Source organism: Dermacentor albipictus, chromosome 2 (assembly GCF_038994185.2).
Source record: "Dermacentor albipictus isolate Rhodes 1998 colony chromosome 2, USDA_Dalb.pri_finalv2, whole genome shotgun sequence".
Classification (NCBI taxonomy): domain Eukaryota; kingdom Metazoa; phylum Arthropoda; class Arachnida; order Ixodida; family Ixodidae; genus Dermacentor; species Dermacentor albipictus.
Window position 1 is genome coordinate 156370478 of NC_091822.1, and position 19090 is coordinate 156389567.

Genomic DNA, 19090 nt, shown 5'->3' on the forward strand with positions numbered 1-19090 from the left:
TTAGCTTGTAATGTTGTGTGATGTCTTGGTACGAGACTAGAGAGTGCATGCAATCGGGTTCGGATTCCTCGGCGTTGGCTCGGTGGGTCAAATCTCGAGCCACGTGATTGGCGACCTCGCTGCCAGGAATGCCGGGATGAGCGCCTAGATCACCCAGACTGATCTCGTTGGCAGCTTTTGATTGGTGAAGGGAACCGTGACGCCATCTGTCACAGCTGCAAGGAACATCTAGTCTTGTCGTGTCAGTGACAAATGGCGCCGCCATTTAGTTGGAGTAAGAGGCGATTGGAAGATTGGCGGAAGTTGGGAAACGACAAACAACGGAGGCGTACAAAAACAAAGTTCACAGTTGGGGTTCATAAACTTTGGTGATGGAAATTCATCGTGGGCTTTTATTCGATTCCTTTTATATTTTTTTAACATCGGTAGGACATTAGGCAATAACATAACAAGAGCTTGGCGGCGCAAACCACCGCCCCCCGTTCCAAAGGGGACGCTCACAACATCCATCCAACCAGCATGATCAAACATGTTCAAATGGTGTCGCCGCAGATGAGACTCGAATTTATTGCGGACGAATCTAGAGGGGGAGTAAGTAATGCACGAGAACGGAGCAATTAATTAAACATTCCGGAAAATGCTACCTCTGCGCGACATTTGAGTGAGAACGAGCAGGTGGTTTAGAACGGAGAGTCGTACACACCCGGCACGTCCTATTTATGCAACAGTCAGCACACTGCCTTCATGGGACGACTCAATTTATACGGAAAGCGTGCTTACCGAACAGCTCCCCGATGACGAGCTCGGGCCTTGCCTGCTGGATGCCCGCCAGCGATGACAGGATGTCCGGTGCCCCATTGCCGAACGCCAAGAAGGTGACGCCCTTACGGCCGTGCAGCCAAAGTCAAGGAATTGCGGACAAAACAAACGGACATGCAAAGCAAGAACGGGCGAATGGCAAGGCAGGAAGGATATGCAGCAGATGAAGGGAAAACATACATACATACATACATACATACATACATACATACATACATACATACATACATACATACATACATACATACATACATACATACATACATACATACATACATACATACATACATACATACATACATACATACATACATACATACATACATACATACATACATACATACATACATACATACATACATACATACATACATACGGGCAGGCAGGCAGGCAGGCAGGCAGGCAGACAGACAGACAGACAGACAGACAGACAGACAGACAGACAAAACAATCAATCAAAGAAAACGAAATCAAGCATGAACGGTTTTAGCAGCGCACGTTATACATAGACGAAACTATCACACAAAATATAGCGCAGGAAAGTGAAAATTTACACCTCATTTTTATTGTTTACAATAAAGTTTCTCAAATTCCTTTGTCGCTGCTTCCAGCGTGGAATCCAGAATGTACGGGCCTTCAGACGAGCCACGCTTTCTGGCTCTCGTGTTGTTTCGTTTTTGACGCCAATTTAATCTAATTCGACTCAATTCCAGAAAATTTTCTTGCCACAAATAGTTATCAGTAAAGCTAGGCAACATCTGCGACCGCAAGTCAAGTTTTGAAACCGAAGAAACAATGGCCAGCAAATGAACATATTTCAATGCTACATGCATTTATCCCTCTTCCGCGAAAAGATTATGCAAAATTGACAGCGTACTGTCACAGCCTTTGTCAAACGAAATGAAGCCACTAAGCGTATGCGAGCATGGACGATGGTCGGACGCGTCGTAGCAGTCCCGTGGAACGTCTGGGAATACGAAGAGCTCCGAGATCGTGAGTTCGAGGGTTCGCTTCCCTCCCTAAAGCTTTCGAGTGGTGCGAATACAACTGGTGATCGATTACATGACCCACATTAGTCAGCAGAGGGGTCATTTCTTTAAATTTGTTCAGGCGATTTGCCGCAAAGCATAATCAAACAAGTAAAAGAAAAGCGCGCAATTCAGCACCGTGCAAGAACCACAGCAGTGTCTCTGGGGAACGTCTTCGGTGCTATCCACGAAAGTGTGAAATTCCACAATGTTGTCGAATACCGCCGTGTTGCCGTTTTGACACAATCAGAGAGCGCGTAGTCGCCTTGTGAGCCAATCAGAGATTCGCGGCGGATGGCGCATTCGACGATGGTGGAGGAATTCGCCAATACCAGGACCCGTACTCCTTCATTCTCTGTCACCCAACGGTTGTAATTGTCAAGTACATCCGCATTCGAACCGACTCAATTTTAAATTCTTTCGCGACATCTTCAGCTTTCCGAGATGCAGCCAAAGCAAGCAGCAGGGTTGCCACTCTGGACGCTGTGGAATTCGACTATAATAGTCGAATTCCACCCTACTGACGCTTTGAGCCAATCATAGAGAGGCTGACAGCCCTATGAACCAATCAGAACTGAGAAGATGGCTAACGGGACAATACATGGCGGAATTCGAGAGCGGCCAGCTGTCAAACTACTCGACCCCTGGGGTATTCGACCCCTGGTGGGAGGGGGGGGGGGAGAAGGCAGGGGTCGAGTACCTGCCGTTGACACGAAAACCGGGCACTTAGGACGCGTTCCTCTCGGTCGCCTGTTGTCGACCCCGCAGGTTGCGGTGACGTGTGTTGTGGCTCCGTTTCTTTCGACAAAGGCTGCACGCATAAAAACACGTGCACTGCATTTGTAACCAGTGGGTCCAAGAGACGACCTCAACGGAGGTGAAAGCAAAATTCAGTGGCAACACACAACAGAATGATAAAAACACCCACGCGCGCACACACCGGGTGAGAGAGAGACAGAAAAGGATACAGCAATATTCTGAGACAGGTGCAACGAGTCCGATATGACGATGAGCGACGGCGTCAAGCTGTAGAGAGAAGGAGAGAGAGAAAGACCGTGCACTTCATAAAATAGATACTTCAAAGAACACCTGAGAAATTGATGGCTCTCTAAGGCGCCATTGTTAAACTGATTGATGAGGCGAGACGTACGAAAATGTCACGAGGGGAAGATGAAAGTTCAACGCCCGTGCCGAGCCTTTTCTTTTTTGCTCTGTCATCCATCTTTACGTTGACTATTATGTATCTGCAGCCAAGGGTTAAATCCAAATAGCCCGACTTGCAATCTTAAAAGCGCGTTCCCACTAGCATGGAAATACGTTGAACGATACCGTACCTATGCGATATACGTATATTGTGGCATAATGACTTTTCTGCTCGGCGAAATTCGCGAGCTTTCGTAGACCGAACACAGACAAATGAAGGCAAATTTGAAAATTCCACGTTTTTACGCACGCACTGCCTGTAGTCAAGTTTAAGCTACTGTTGTGGTTATGCAAGGTCAAGAAAGCTTAAACGTGGCCCAGAAGCCCACGCTCTCTTCCACAAAATTAGGCGTCCTTAAAAAGTTAAATCTCTGAATGCGCAAAACTAAAAACACGTAAAGAAGAAAGCAAAATACCCAAATTTTCTGGTACAAATATTTAATGTTACATGCCGTTTACATTCGCAGATGCAGTAGAGGAAAGACGGCATTTCATTTGCGCTAGACAAGGAACACCATGTCTATAGCAAAGTCTCGAGTCTCTTGGCGACAGCTACCGCAATGTACCCATTCCCTTCCCCACGCGCAGGGTAGCCAGCCCAGCTTGGCCGAATGGGCTTAGTAACCATGAATACTTTGTTTAGCGCAAAACAACAGACACAAGAAAGGCGACCCCCCATGGAGAAGGCGCTACTCTCCTGTCGTCTTTCTTGTGTCTGTTGTTTTGCGCTAAACAAAGTATTCATGGATTCGCACCAACTAGGCTGCCAACGCATTGAGCTTAGTAACCTCACCGCAGTTCCTCTCCCCCTACTTCTCTGTGTTACATACGCGCTGCCTTACCGATTAATCGGTTAAGAGCAACGGTCGACAGGCTCTCGAAAAGGAACTCCGTCACGCTGCGTCGTTCTCGCCTGCACGGTGTGTCCTTCCGTTTTTCGGTGAATGAACTGACGGACGAAATGATAACGTCAACTTCGTATCGCCGGAACACCTCGGTGAAGGGCACTGGCCTGACCAGCTCCACGCCAGCCGCTTACGTGTACGTTGCAGCACCCATTAAATGCTGCGGCGTGCCGCATATAACTGAGCGTATGACAACTTCGCAGGCCGCCGCCTAGGACCCTGTGCAACGGTGCACGCATTCGTAACGCTATGCAAAATGCCATGCCATGTCGAAAGGCCGGACATGTGACGCAGCGGATGACACATAGCGCATGATTTATTGATGACGTTTAACATCTCAAAGCAACCGCTGGGCTTTGAGAGACGTCTTAGCAGGGTGCTCCGCATCACTCTTTACTGCGAGTGGTTATTCAATGCATCTCCAAATATAAATGCAACGAGTGTTCCTGTAAACATAGCGCTATCTTCTTCTACTTTTTCTTTTCTTCAAATACAATATACGGCCTAGCTATAGGCGACTTCAAGTTCAGAACGCGCAATTCTCCTTCGATATGTAGGGCCTATTACATGCTCCACTCTGTCGGTGTGAAACCACGTCGACATCCTGCAACGTTGCGTAGGAGAAGTCTAAACATCACCCGCTTCAGTCAGAGTCACCCAGTTTGCACAGGCAAGGTTGCCGAACGAAGCATCGAGCAAAAAAAGAAAAGTAAAAAGAATTTAGCAATGCCGGCACGGAGAGTATAGTGTTCGTAAACTCACAAGTCGTCAGCAGTGATTCCCAGGCCCACGAACATGATGAGGAGGCCCAGTGACTGGAAGGACGGCCAAAGGAAAAAAGAAGAGGTTAGACATAAGCTGTCAGCGTGGACAATCTCCAAGGCATTCGATAAACCGTTTAACTTTGTTTCCCATTTAACGCTGAATACTCGGTCTCAAGCCCTGCAGGCGACATGCCCTGCCCTGGTCCTATGAGGAAGCCATAACTCGGAGTCGAGTTCTATTTCGCTATTCAAATACATTGTAAAACGCAGAAATGCTTTTGTGAGACCACCGCTACACCGATGTGAATTAAATGTGTTCCAATTGAGAGAGAAAACAAGTTAAGTTTTAGTGATTCTAAGAAGCAGAACTTTCATTCGGGACCTGAAATATCTTGGATAGTTCCCTAAAATTGGTAAGGTAAAAAATAAAGAAAACTAAGGCACGAAGTTTACTAAAGCGTAACTAAGCAACAAAAAGAGATATCGCAGTTTGTAAACTTCGTCTGTTCAAGCATCTAAGGCGGACAGATTTGATATACCAATTTTCAGCTTACGCTAAATAGTTGATTCGTTTAGATCGATTTTAGAAATGTCGTATAAAAATTATTCGCATACTTGAGAGCGGTGTATGACGCACCAACTTTTTCCGCTTTAGATTTATTATTAAGTGTTGTTTACAGAAGCATGATATCGTTTCTTTTTTTTTTCACTACTTATAGTGTTGCAAACTTGGTGGTTCAGTTTTTTCTTTTAATTTTGCAATGATCAAGAATTTTCGTAGAGAGATTGACGGCCTAATAAAAAAGAATTTTAAAAAGCCGCCAGATTTTAGCTTCTATACTTAATGCAATAAGTTTGATGAAAATCGGCTCAATGGTTACCGAGAATAAGGAGTTCTCCGTTCCCACGCATTTGGATAGGAGCCCCCGAGCAAATGCCTTTCTCTTCACTCTGAATACATTTATAAAATTACCACCAACCTTATCTAAAGGTCTACAATGTAAAAAACACACCAGAGCGCAATGTTATATGAGTTCGTGCTGTAGAGTGTTCTTTCAAATGTGTCCTTGCTATTTTCTACTAGCCCCAGGCAGATTCTCTTCGGACCCATGACGTCATAGAAGCCTGGTGCGGAAATGTCAAGACGGTGTCGCCACCTTCGCTTGGTGTGTGTATATGCTCTAGCTTATCCGGTATTCGATGACGTATCTGCTTGGCTGTAGAGTTTTGTAAACAAAAACAAAAAATCACGAGCCATTTCACTCTGTGAAGATGGATGACTAGCGAAGCTGGGGATGTATTCTGAAACAATCCACTTTGGCGATACTGTCGCCGCGACGATAGTATCACCGTCAGGCGCGCGCTGATTGGCCGGTTGAGCAAAATCGGATGACGTAATGAACAACCAGCCAATCAGCTCACCCGAGTTCGCTAAAACAGGCAATCAGCGCACGCCGATGGCGAAGGCGTGGCAAAGGCGATAGTATCGCCGAAAGTGATCGCTTCAGAATACGGCCCCTGTTTAGCACACGACACAGAGGTGACACAGAATTTTGAACAAAGGTACGAGCGCACTTATTGTCCCGATCGGTGGTCATCGCGACGATAGCTCCGCACACACATTCTCGTGTCACCCCTGTTATTAGATGCGTAAGCACTTCTGTGCCTACCCAACGAGAAATTTGTCCATCACGTAAGACAGTGAATGGCTCATACCCCTTGAGCAATGGCTTATACCCTCGTAAGCAAACAAAAAAACTTATCACCTAATAATGAGGGGCAAGAAGACGACGATTTCGAACGCACATGTGCGAGTGCGTCGGCTCCCGCTTCTACAAACCATTTGGACCAGATTTTTAGCCTCAACCCACAGGAACTGTGCATCAATCGACGCAGTTTGCTCCAAGGAACAAGCGGCTACCGAAGTAATTGTCGGTGAATTTTTTTTTTTTATATAGGCGCAGAGCGCGCAGATAGTATGCGGGAGAGTTGAGCGGAGAGTGCGTGACGAGGTCCAATAGTGGAGAGGGCGTCACTAAAAACCACCACTAGCCTAACAATGCCTTGAAAATGTCTGACAAGCTTGGAGGGCCTGCTTCCCAAGAATCAACGTGCAGGCATAGCATAGGCATCGGAGGGAAGGGCGGGGAGCTTCAGATGAGGATGCCTCGCCGACGCCATAGTTGCCAGACGTAATGCTCCATCCTATAGTCTTCTAATTCCATCCGGGTTTTCGGAGCCGTGGAACCACGTGACGTTCGCGTCACGACTTCCCTACTTTTCATTTCCCTTCGCTTCTTTTTTTCTTTTGTTTTTCTTTTTTGCTGCACGACGGATTTACAGAGTCGACTTCATATACGTGCACGCCTTGCGTTTCACGGGAGCATCCCCGAACTGTTTCATCTGCTGCTGGCTATTTGCATTGTGCAGATGACGCCGAAGCGCCGCGCCTGTGACGTCACGTCTGCGGGTGGGGAGAGGGACTCCTCGGGGAAGAGGGGTGCGCGCGGACTTTCAATTTTTCGGGGTGTTACCGTGACGCATACGTCGACGGTTTCACTAACACCTTGAAGACACGACCGTCAGCGGGACGCTTGTCCGTTCGTTTCCAACGCCCAAACCACGGGGACCTCGCACGCCCGTTAAGCCTTCCGGGTCACGTGCGACACTCTGCGCGGTCTGCAGCTTCGCAGCGCAAGTACGGTTGGCTGAACGCCGTCCACAGCTACGGCAGCGGTAAGAACGCACGGCCGGAGGTCGCGCGCATACGCGCAAGGCGCCAAGTATACAGTCGCGATCAAATTGAAGGTGATCGCTCGAGCGGCGACCGAAACTAGGAGCAGCGCCACGTTACGTCATCGCCGTCAGTCGAGAGGAAAACATCAGATACCTCTCCTCTCTCTCTCTCTTTTGCTGTTCCATGAGCAGCTGTCACTCTCGTCACCCTTTACGAGATAACCTGCGAATTCATTTCGATTGCCTCGTCAGCTTTTGCACAGAGGCGTCATTGTTAGCCATGATAATGCATGAGACAGCGACGCACACACATCATTTGCCACGAAAAGGAAACAAACACAAAAATGGGGCGAGTTAGTCTTGGGGGTGACGATCGCAGCCTGGAAGAGCATAAAAGGGGAAGGAGGCAGCGAATTTTTTATCTTCGCAGTTCCGAAATCGGCCGCTATGCTGCTTGGAAGGCCCGCCGGACGATGCTCGCGCGATCACCTTCAATTTGATCGCGACTGTGCACCGTAAATGACCACGGCTATATTCCAGCGTCCTGCCGTGTCACACCCGAAGTGAAGCCTAACGCGCATTACCGTTGCACCTGACGCGTTACATTTGCTCGCTGTTGTTCTTATCTTTTTTTTTTAAAGTGCTAAACGCTTGTTTCGTTTCAGCCACCTCATTGGTATTCACTCGTTCCGACGGTCGCTTTTGCATACGCCTGCGACGACGACTACACTCGCATAACACTTTTTTTTTTTACCCGCTCGGGGTCGAAGCGGACGCCGTGCGCCATGCGCTCTACATTCCAGTGACGTCATCACTGTTTTCCGGTGCGCGCAGTATCGCGATCCACACACGACATGACATTTAATTAGCGGAGCCGACGGCCCCGGTCTCGCTTTTCACTTGAGCGACACACACACGTACACGCAGGCAAGAGGCCGGCATGTGACGGGGCCACAAAAAAAATTCGAGAGCGACGACTCTCCCGACTGAAAGTTCAGCTGGCCAACCACTCGCCAATGACGTGTCCTAGCCGCGCGACGTGCTACGTGTACAGGCGCCGACAAAAGTGGTGTACTCCACGCAGTCCACGCTGCGGGAGCCGGAGAAACGGCAAACTGTATCGCAACGCCATCTACAGGCAGCATCTGGGATCACGTCTGCCGATAATAAAGGGCATCCTTTGGCTGTTTCGATCCTACGTGCTGCCTGTAGATGGCGCCGCGATGCAGTGTGCCGCTGCTCCGGCTCCCGCAGCGTGGACTGCGTGGAGTGTACCACTTTTGTCGGCGCCTGTACATTTTACGCTTTTCTGTTAAAGCGACACTAGATGTAAACAAGTCTGTACCCCATAAATGGCTTCAAACGCACGAAAATGCCCTTTGACATACAGATCTTTTTTTTCAGCGCACTTCAATCGAATTTCCCCCGTTATATTGCGAAGGGTCTAACGAACCCCGGAGAACATTTTACGGGCCGATGTTTTGGGTTTTGGCAGACGCCAGGCGCAAACACTGTGCCAGAAATGGCCTCAGACGCAGTAATGCTTTCACACAGAACACGTTCGACGCACTACAACTGAATGATTTGTTGCGTTGGAAAGGATGTGACGTATTCGAGTGACTGCCCGGAACAGAGTCCTGACTTTGACCATTTAAAGATTTGAGAAAAGCTGTCGAAAACCAGCGCTTTAAAAGAAACTAAAGGAAAGAACGAATGCATTTTCTCAAAACCAAATGTCGCAGTTCACCAAACTGAATTCTGAGCCTCTGAGTATGTGTACTATTCTATGTTTACGTGAAAAATTCCGGTTCGTATGAATGCGAGTTTCGCAACTGAACTGTTGGCAAATTCTTGATACACGAGAGAGTAACAAACGTATGTAAACCGAAGCCCTGAAAAACATAGGAGAAATTATAACTGTTTCTTTTTCCTTTAAATTTTGAATAAGAAAATATTAAACGACAGGCGAATTAAAGTGGAAGAAAAGACAACATGCCGCCTGTGGTAGTCGAGCCTACGACCTCAGCATGACGCATGTGGTGTTCTACCAATTGAGCCACGGGGGAGGCTGCACCCCATCTCCGTCCACTTTTCCTTGGTATTTATTCATTCATTCATTCATTCATTCATTTATTTATTCAACGCACCTTACAGGCACATTAATGGACATCGGGCAAGGAGCTTTCACAATAATGTTCTTTTTCTTTCATTTTCTTTTTCTTGTTTAACGCTGGAAAAGAACATTGCAAAATACAGACAACTCGTAACGCTTCTTTCTTTTTTGAAGAATTTCCAAAGAAAAAATAAAAATAAGGGAACGCACAAGTGCGGGAACGACGAGCAGATAAATCGATATTCAGAGAAGAGTGATAATAAATATTGCTGAACACGTGCGGAATAAACAACGTGGAAAACGAGTGCGCGTCGAACACCGGCCACAAACGATAACTATACAGAAAGAAGAATAGAACGACAGAAAGCTGAGCTAGTTGGTAAGGATTCATTATGCAAAATAGAAGTGAGGCGTGCAGACAGGACACAAGAGTAGAGAAGTTCGTGCTGTCTACTTCTCTACTCTTGTGTCCTGTCTGCACGCCTCACTTCTATTTTGCATGATATACGGAAAGATAACAAAAAACAAAAGGAAAAGCGTTAGGGGAAACGCGAGGTGCATGCTGCACGGTTTGTGACATGCACAAGACCTATAGCTTCCTGTGTAGAGCATCCACTTACGCACCGCACTGGGACATTCGGCTTACAGACCCACGGACCTAGCCCCGGAAGTCGCCCGCAGCGCCAATCGATGTCATGGCGGCCACGTCATCTCACCCGCAGGTGTCACGTGGTATACGCGAACGCGGATGATTGGGCGATAAACACTGGTAGGCTACATTTAAGGCACCCGCCGTGGTTGCTCAGTGGCTATGGTGTTGGGCTGCTGAGCACGAGGTCGTGGGATCGAATCCCGGCCACGGCGGCCGCATTTCGATGGGGGGCGAAATGCGAAAACACCCGTGTGCTTAGATTTAGGTGCACGTTAAAGAACCCCAGGTGGTCGAAATTTCCGGAGTCCTCCACTACGGCGTGCCTCATAATCAGAAAGTCGTTTTGGCACGTAAAACCCCAAATATTATTATTACATTTAAGGCATTTATACACATAGCTTATATGTAGATCGTATATAACCGTCACCTGTCTTTTGTTTTGTGCGCTTTCTTTTTTTCTGGTTCGCCAGGCCTCCCTTCTCACGGTGATTGCTATAGCGGCTTTTTTCCCCCCGGTAATTTAGTAACTTAATCTCCGAATGCAGGTCAAATTAATTTCCTCTCTAGTATAGATTAAAAGGAAGCTATCCCTCAGCAAGCATACTCGTCAGAAACCCTGGACCAGGGAAATCATTCCACTGGGAATCCACTGCACGGAATTTGATAAGGTATTGCTCTATCAAAGAGAGAGAGAGAGAGAGAAAGAGAGAGCCTAAATTTTCCGAGTGGATGAGAGAGATATTTCATTTATGCCATCGATGCGTTTAATGAAATTTTCGACAATGGAAATATAAAAAAAAAGTCAGGACTTAAGTTTACAACTGTCGAACTCGGTGATAGTAATAATTTTAAAAAACTACATAACATAACCAACGTAATAATTTCGCGCCAGTTCTAAGCTATACCCGCCGTGCTTGATCAGTGGGTTTGCTGTTGTGCTGCAAAGCACAAAGCCGCGGGATGGAACCCGGGCCACAGCACCCGCATTTCGATGAGGGCGATCCGAAAAAACAGCCGTGTACTTAGATTCAGGTGCAGATTAAAGAACCCCAAGTGGTCAGAACTATTCCGGTGTCCCCCACTACGGCGTGTCTCATAATCAGATCGCGGTTTTGGCAAGTAAAGCCCCGCAATTTAAATTGTAAACCCATATATCAGATTTGACCCGTTTCGCGCAGTTTACAGAACTGCGGCATCTGTTTTTGGTGCAGAGTTACCAAGTTTGTAAACTTCGTGCTTAAGTTTCTTTTTAGGCTTACTAATTTTAGAGAATCTTCGTAGAAAAAAAAATCCATGACCGAGATCAATATTCTACCACCTTTAGGCTTACTAATTTTCGAGAATCTTCGTACAAAAAAAAAAAAATCCACGACCGAGATCAATATTCTACCACCTATAGCCAATACAGACTACGTTATTCTGTCAAATGCATCAATGTTCGTTCAAGCCGCGGTCCTCGCCAAATGATTTCTACATATATTTAATAGGGAAGAGAGCGGTGTGGATTAGGGAGGAAACGGGAACATTCCCATACTCCACTTGACATTAGGAGAAAAAAAAAAGGGGGGGGGGGAGGTAGCCCGACTAGCTACGTAATGCGTAGGGCTGATAACCGGCGGTCCACTAGAGTTACGGTACACGGGTGCCAAGGAAAGGGAAGCGCAGTCGAGTACGGCCGAAAATCAGGTGGGGCGATGAAGCCGAGAAATTCGCAAGCTTGATTTGGGATCAGCTAGCGCAAGATACAAGGGGTCATGGCAGATCGCTGTGAGAAGCTTTCGTCTTGCAGTGGCAGCAGCAACAACAACAACAACAACAACAACAATAATAATAATATGACGACGACGACGACGACGACGACGACGATGATGATGATCGCGACAAAATTTTTACTCACGAGTACGACGAGCCCCGGCACGGTCTGGCCCGACCCGAAGGCGCAGTAGACGAACGTGGTGTAGGCCAGGTACTGCTCGTCCGAGTGACACTCCTCGTTGCTGGACACGAAGTCGCACTGCAGGCTCGCGTTCAGGTGGTGCACCCGGTCGCACTGGGGGCAGCACCGGAACGCCACGTGCGGGAAGAAAAAGGAAAGAGAGAGAGAGAGAAAAGAACAGCTTAGAGGGTGGGAGGAGAATGAACCGACGTATATAACAATCAATTTCCCAGAACGTGTTTCTTGCAAAATTCGGCCTGTTAAGCACGGGGAATCGGGAGCGCACTTTTCATTCTTTTCTTGTCTTTTCTTTTTTTTTTCAAGCGCGAGCCCGCGTTGCGCATTTGGTTGGTGCTCGTTCTGATCCACGCCCCGACTCGCGAAGACCTATGGTCTTTGACGTAGTAGTTCTGCGGAAACCCGCAAGGTGGAGAGAAGATGGTAGAGCGGCTGCCCCGGAAAGGCGGTGGTCCCGGGTTCGAGTCCCGGACCAGGACGAATTTTTCTTCAACTATGAGGCTTTTCTTTCGAGGCACCCGTATGGGTTTCCTTTGTAGCAATTGCTACGAACGGGTGGATGTCTGTTTTTCCCTTTATACCTATCGTCTTTGCGAGTTGTTCTTAAGTGTCCCACAGACAACGTCCAGTCCGCACAAAAAGGCGTTCTTAAATTCGTTACTATTTCAGTCGCTAAATGTTCGTGCAAGCCGCCCCAATCGTCAAGCTTATTCTAGAGTCCTCGGCAACGCTCGTCTTACGTCCCTCCCTACACTCCCCGTTTTGTATGCGCCGATACGGGGTGAAAATGCGGCACCAGCTATACACTCTCCGAAACCATTGTCCTCGTTGAATGCCTTGAACTGGTTAGAACGTTCTCTGGCGTTGTCGGGACCAGCGTCTCGCAGCAAAACAACACCGATCAACAACACATAAGACATTTTCTCTGTCAACGCATATCGGTTGATGATTTACAGATGCTATGGTCGACGATCCTTTTCATTTCTTTTTTTTTTACTGTGTTGCGCTAGCACTTTGTCCTCACTTCAATAATCATTAGAAATATTTTCCTTTTGTTGGAACACAACTTTTTATACCTCGTATATATAATGGCTCTCACCCTACGTAGTAACAAGACAGGGGCCCGGGCACTACATTTATTTATTTATTTATTTATTTATTTATTTATTTATTTATTTATTTATTTATTTATTTAACAGAGCAAGGCAGCACTCGAGTTACGTATGAGCCACCGTTGCGTAAAAATTAAACAATAATAAGAACACCAAATTCGTTTTTGGAAATTCGGTTCTAACCTAAATAGACGAGCGCGTCACTTGGATTTCTTGTTGTTGTTCCACGCCATATGTGACGCGGGACAAAAAAAAAAATAGAGGCATGTGCAGAGTGCTACCTGCGGGAACTGTCCGAGGATAACGTAATGACGAATGAAAAGGTGAAAAGTGCAGCTCGTCTCATGATTATTGGAAGTGCTTCGATCTTTTATACATAAGATAAAAAGAATTGACCGACGATCGCGATACTACCCAGTGCGAAATTTGAGCGCACCTCTATTACATACGCGTTTTTCATCTAGCGACGTATTGGCTGCCACGCACAGTCAGTCTCGTGCGGCACGATGCAAACGGAGCCAAGTGAGGCGCGACTGCCTCGCTAATCTGGAGATCGCGAGAGGCAGTGCGTGGGCCGGGCAAGCGCGTGGGCGCGATTAACAGCAGCTGTATAGTAGAAAACACTTCTCGTAGAAAATAGGACGAGCGGTCTTCAGGATGGTATCGGGGCCCCTTTTCTAGGGCTCCGATGGCTCGAGCTCTGCGGCTTGCCTGGAGCGTGGGCAGCCTCTCTGCGCTGTCTCCTCCGAGCAGGGGAGCAATTTAAGGCCTCCCATTCTTATCGCGTTGCGAGTTTCGTGAGCGTTGTCCTGAGGAGAAGCCTTGGCGCACTCCCACGTGACGTGGTCTAGCGTGGACTCGGTCCCTCACCAAGGGCACTCGTCTTGATATCGCTCTTTATCTGTTTTGTGTAGGGGATGTAGGTGAGGGTAAGTTTTTAGGTTTGCGACCTCCTCCAAGTGAGTTGTCCCGCTTCGCTTAGTTTCCGACCGGGGGGGAGGGAGGGAGGGGGGGAGCGAATTTATTTCGAGCCCTTTTGTAATTTCCAAGGATTGCCGGTCGGCTCCAGTCTACCGGTTCGGTTTCGATGTTCGCCTGACTGTCGGGGCGCCACTGGTATGTTGCGTGCGCAGTGGCCACCTCGTGGGCGAGTTCATCTTCACCCGACGCCCCTATGACTTGGTACCCAAATGAGTTTGATTGCGCGAAGGTTCTTGTTCTTTATTTATTATCCTGGCGGCTGCGATGCAGAGCTCACCGTTTCCGCAGTTTCTACGCGTCTGCGTGGAGTCCGTCAGGATGTGGGCTTCCTCGCTTGTGTTCGTGTGCGCCGCAATAGCCGTAGCGATGGCTACCTCCTTGGCTTCGCAGGTGATGTAGGCCCGCGCTGTGGTGCTCGTTACTTCTCTGTAAATGCCATCTACCACTGCGGTTGTAAACCACGGTGTACGTGCTGTGTGTACGGTGCCGTCAGTCTGGTATGCATTACTCCTGTCCTCGTGCGTTTTCTTGTAGTGTTCGGCTCTAGCCTCTCCGAGTCCCGGGTTTAGGACGGGGTCATTCCCTTTTGGGATTGGAGGAACGGTGATTTTGTCCCTCGGGGTGGTTGCGCGGTCCGCCTGGCCTGTTCTGCAGTTCTGCGCACTCGCGATTAACAGCATCAGCCGCCGACATACCTCCCGGATGTCGCGCGCTACTTTGGCGCCATCTCGTAGCCATCGTCACCGCACTACGCTTTCCTTCTCGCCCATTCGCCACGGCCTCCTCCTCCTCCGCTTTCCTCCTCGCGTCTTTCATCCCCCGCTGCACTTCGCGTTCGCGAGAGAGAGAGAGAGAGAGGGCTCTTTATTAGAAGAACAGAGAATTTTGCCGGCGCGTATATAACCGCTGGCATGCTACTCTGTATGGGGATGGGGAGCGTTCGCCTTCACCTTTCGCTGGGCTCGTTCCCTCGGTTACGCCGACGCCGACGATCGTCGCAGGAACGGGCGCCTAATAGCTGCGGTCCAAAAGAAATCGTAGAGGTGCCTTGCATCCTTTTCAGCGCGCGTGTCAACGCGCACCGTAAGCTCCGTCGCATGTACATTTTTTTTCCAACGGGTGCTCAGAACCACGAAACCTAAAGAAATAACGAGACAGAAACCAGCAGACCTGAGCTGTTCATGCGGCTTATGAGTTCGTTTAGCGAGACAGCAGCTGCTCAGTTACTGCGGACACCGCAAGCTTCGCGGAAAAAAAGAAACTGCGCTTCTTCGCGATTGGCACAGCGTCCTTTCTGCCCGCTATACATGCGGTACTGCCAGCTGCGGCTTCCGAAATGCACGCAGATATAAACCCCACCACTCTTGGTTGTGCGCGTGACGCACACAACTCCGTACAACTTGCCAAGCGGCGGAGAGGCGCGACAGCGTGGCGATATCGATCGATGCTGAAGTCCTTCTTCGGAGTTCGCTGAAGGATGCCCCCAAGCAGGATGACCGTCTTCGCGGGCTTGTGAAACGGTGTTCTATTTCATCGGCTACAACTGCATGCACCGTTAACTGAAGAAACGAAAACGCTTTTTCTTTTCAAACCACGTCTGCACGGGCAAGGTTCCGTCAATCCTCTACACTGTGTGATACCTGTTGCCAACTTCTCGGGATAACGTACTGTTCTATATATATATATATATATATATATATATATATATATATATATATATATGCATTTTTATGGCAATACACAGTTTGTGAAGAAACGCCTATGTAAGACCGTAACGTAGAACGGACGATTTCTCCAGAAGTGCATTTCACTGGAATGACTATCAATCCAAGTGATGCTTATGGCCTTATGGCGAATGGACGTTAAACTGGACTGTTACAGTCGTGCGCCATCTGGGTGAAGTGCTTATCCTTATCCACCTCCTAGTGAAAAAAAAAATTCCGTTGAACAACTCCTCGGAAATGTGAACTGCGTATTTTATATGGCGGCGCTTCAGTGTACGTGTACTTACAGCGTGCTAGAGCGAATGTCGCTAGTTTGCACATATGGGGATTGCATCATGGCGTCATAATGCGCTGTACATACGAGTCTGAATAGTTGGTTGATAAGCCAACGCTACTTGTTCATGAGACTGTGCGCACGCAAATAAACGCTACGAAAGACAAAAGGAAGGCCGGTCGATAGCGTGATAATAGCACGCTCATCTTATCAGGGTTCTCGTTCACGGTCGAGGGCAATATTCAGTTTGCTTTCTTTTCTTTTCTTTCTGCGCCACAGAGTGAGGGCAAAGCTCAACATGAGAGGTCGACCTGACGACGACCACGGGGTTTCACATACAAAAAAAATTATTTGAACGAACCCGGGACCTATATCCCATACTATAGGTGAGCTGCATGGCACACGGTCAAACTCCACCGTGCTGTGGAGCTCGCCATATTGGGATGTCTGATTGGCTCCCAGCGCTGCCACGGCGTTTCTTATTGGCTGAAGGCGCCAACACGGCATGAACTTCGCAATGTCCGGAATGTCGCCCCAGCATGAGGACGATGGGTAGCACACGAATTTGCACGAACTCCGCCCTTCTGGCTTTGGACTGGTTTGCGACTTGGTAGACTGATAACTGACAACAACATGTTGCAGGGCGAATCTGGAAGCATATTAAGATTCGCTTAATACAGCAACACGAATTAAGCGTATCCAGTGACGAATCGATATTGTGTGACGACTGCAGCGTTTCGCGATTATTACGCATGTGCACAACGATTAATTGATTGCCTCGCCGTGTTTGTAGCAAGCTATACGAACGCTTTGACGCTTGGCCAAATAAGGCGCAATAAATAAAGCCACAAGAACGTTCGAAGCCGTGTCAAGCACTAAGATTAGACAAATCGACGTACTAGCCATAGTACTCTTATGCTAGACGAACGATCTCAGCGCTAGCGCTCCCTCTAGTGACTTTCGTAGGAAACTATATGCAGACGATGACGTAACAGAACGAACTGGCGTCGCAGTAACAAATTACGTAATGTAATGAACTCGCCGCAGCATTGCAGTTCTGCTCAGCTTAATGTTTAGCTTATGTACACAATTTCGCGGTCAGTACCGGCTGAATGCCTCTGCATACAGAGAAATTTTCTACAAGGAGAAGGGATGGGAGCTTCAGACAAGGAATATTTAAGCGGCTCGAAGCGTCCGATATCACCGAATACAGGACAAGATAATATGAAATTTTTTATTTACGCATTTTTGGGGGAGGTGGGGCCGGGGGGGGGGTGGCGGTGGGAGGAGGGTCACAACCCTTCCGATAATGCCACGCAGTGATCCCGGTTACGCAGTTCATAACGTGACGTCGTGTTTTCGATCGGGTATGAAGGTTATGGAACTCACGACGTCTCTCTACATATATACTGCGTTATAGGCATGTCAACGAGAAAGGAAAGAGAGAGAAAAAAAAGACGAGATTTCACCGGGACGCAAATTCCTGAAACAGAGAACGATGAAGTAAAGCATCTTCAAATAAAAAACAAAACAAAGGAAAAGCAAACAGCCACCATGCATCTGTAGGCAAGAATTAAAAAGAAATACCAATCAAAAATAACAAAGGGCGTCGAACGCGAGTCCATTCGCAGAAACAAACAACGAAACTCGTCGACGTACCACTCTTCCGCCGTACGTATCCATCGCGTAGACACTTGCAGCGGGCACGACCGCGCATCCGATCGGTTCCACTCCTCCACACACTCGCAACGTCTCTCTCTATAGTAAACCCGTTAGCGCTGCGATGCGCAGGCTCTTGGCGTCTGCCCGTGGAAACCGTCGACGCTAAACTGCGCAACAACGTCGCCTGCTCAGTCCACGTTCGCGCACAACTGTCGCTAACAAGAGTCAGAGCGCCTCTTTTCTTTATTATTTTTTTTTGACGTATAGTGGTGCTCGTATGCTGCGGCGGCGGCGGTGTTCGATCGCAGCGCGACATACCTGAGCTGATTGTCTCGCGTGTGCGAACTCCGCGACGTATGTGGCCCGCAGGTCTTCTTTCTTTTTTTGTTTTTTTTTTCGAGGCCTGCCCACACGCGTTGCTGCTGACTCGCGGATTCCCCGCCCCCATCCCCTCGCCTTCTCTTTCTCCGAAGGATATTTATAAGTATAAGTATATACGTACACACACACGCTGGACAGTGCGCGCCTCAGCTGCGGGGCCGGCACAGCTGTTTTACTCTCGACAGTCGCATGCGCTTGCGGTGTCGCTTTCCGGGTTCGCGAGCGTGACGTTGCGACGGAACGCGCAACATGCGCCAGAGACGGGTTGCGTTGTGCGGGAATCCTTCGCTGGGACGCTCTGCGGGCGCGTTAAGGGGCTGACGCCTGTGCATGCCTCGGTTGTGGAGTGATATCACAACCGTTGGACGCGCCGCTGCCCGCAACCGCCGCATAACCGCAAAACGGCGGCGAAATTTGGCGAGCGCCCACCTCGATCGGGAGCTATACTCGTAGTTGAACCCCAGTGCTGCCGGGAAACACACCGTACACACCACTCTCTTCCTTGCTGCGCCGCGCGCGTCCGCGTAGCTACCATATGACGTCGTAACAGCTGCAAAAGCGGAGGCTCAACTCATGCGCTCGCTTGCGGCCGCGTAGCTACATAGCCGGGTCTCAGCTCGTGCGCTCGCCGGAAGGTGACCATCTGTCACGGTCACGCGCTCGCCGGCGCGTGAGCGTGACGTCACGCGCCGGCGCAGCGCCCCTAGCGGGAGGAGCGGGAGTCAGGTGGTGGCTGCGGCCGCGTGCGACCGCGCGAGTTGGGGCCCAGCTTTTCCTCCGGC

The 19090-nt window shown here is 48.7% G+C and overlaps 1 protein-coding gene across 2 annotated transcripts in view; it reads right to left on the reverse strand.

Annotated features, from left to right (window-relative positions):
• LOC135915516 (mitochondrial sodium/calcium exchanger protein-like) overlaps positions 1–19090 on the reverse strand; it is a 153894-nt gene that overhangs the window by 45640 nt on the left and 89164 nt on the right. The window contains exons 1-5 of one of the 2 annotated variants that reach the window (XM_065448632.1): positions 17925–18160; positions 12118–12270; positions 4718–4770; positions 2816–2873; positions 781–883 (exon numbers count right to left, since the gene is read on the reverse strand). In XM_065448632.1, coding sequence (XP_065304704.1) covers positions 781–883; positions 2816–2873; positions 4718–4770; positions 12118–12270; positions 17925–17948 — 391 coding nt within the window. In that variant the 5' untranslated portion in view covers positions 17949–18160. Of the gene's footprint in view, positions 1–780; positions 884–2815; positions 2874–4717; positions 4771–12117; positions 12271–17924; positions 18161–19090 lie in introns of those variants that run through there. The other variant, XM_065448631.1, reaches the window with a different exon arrangement.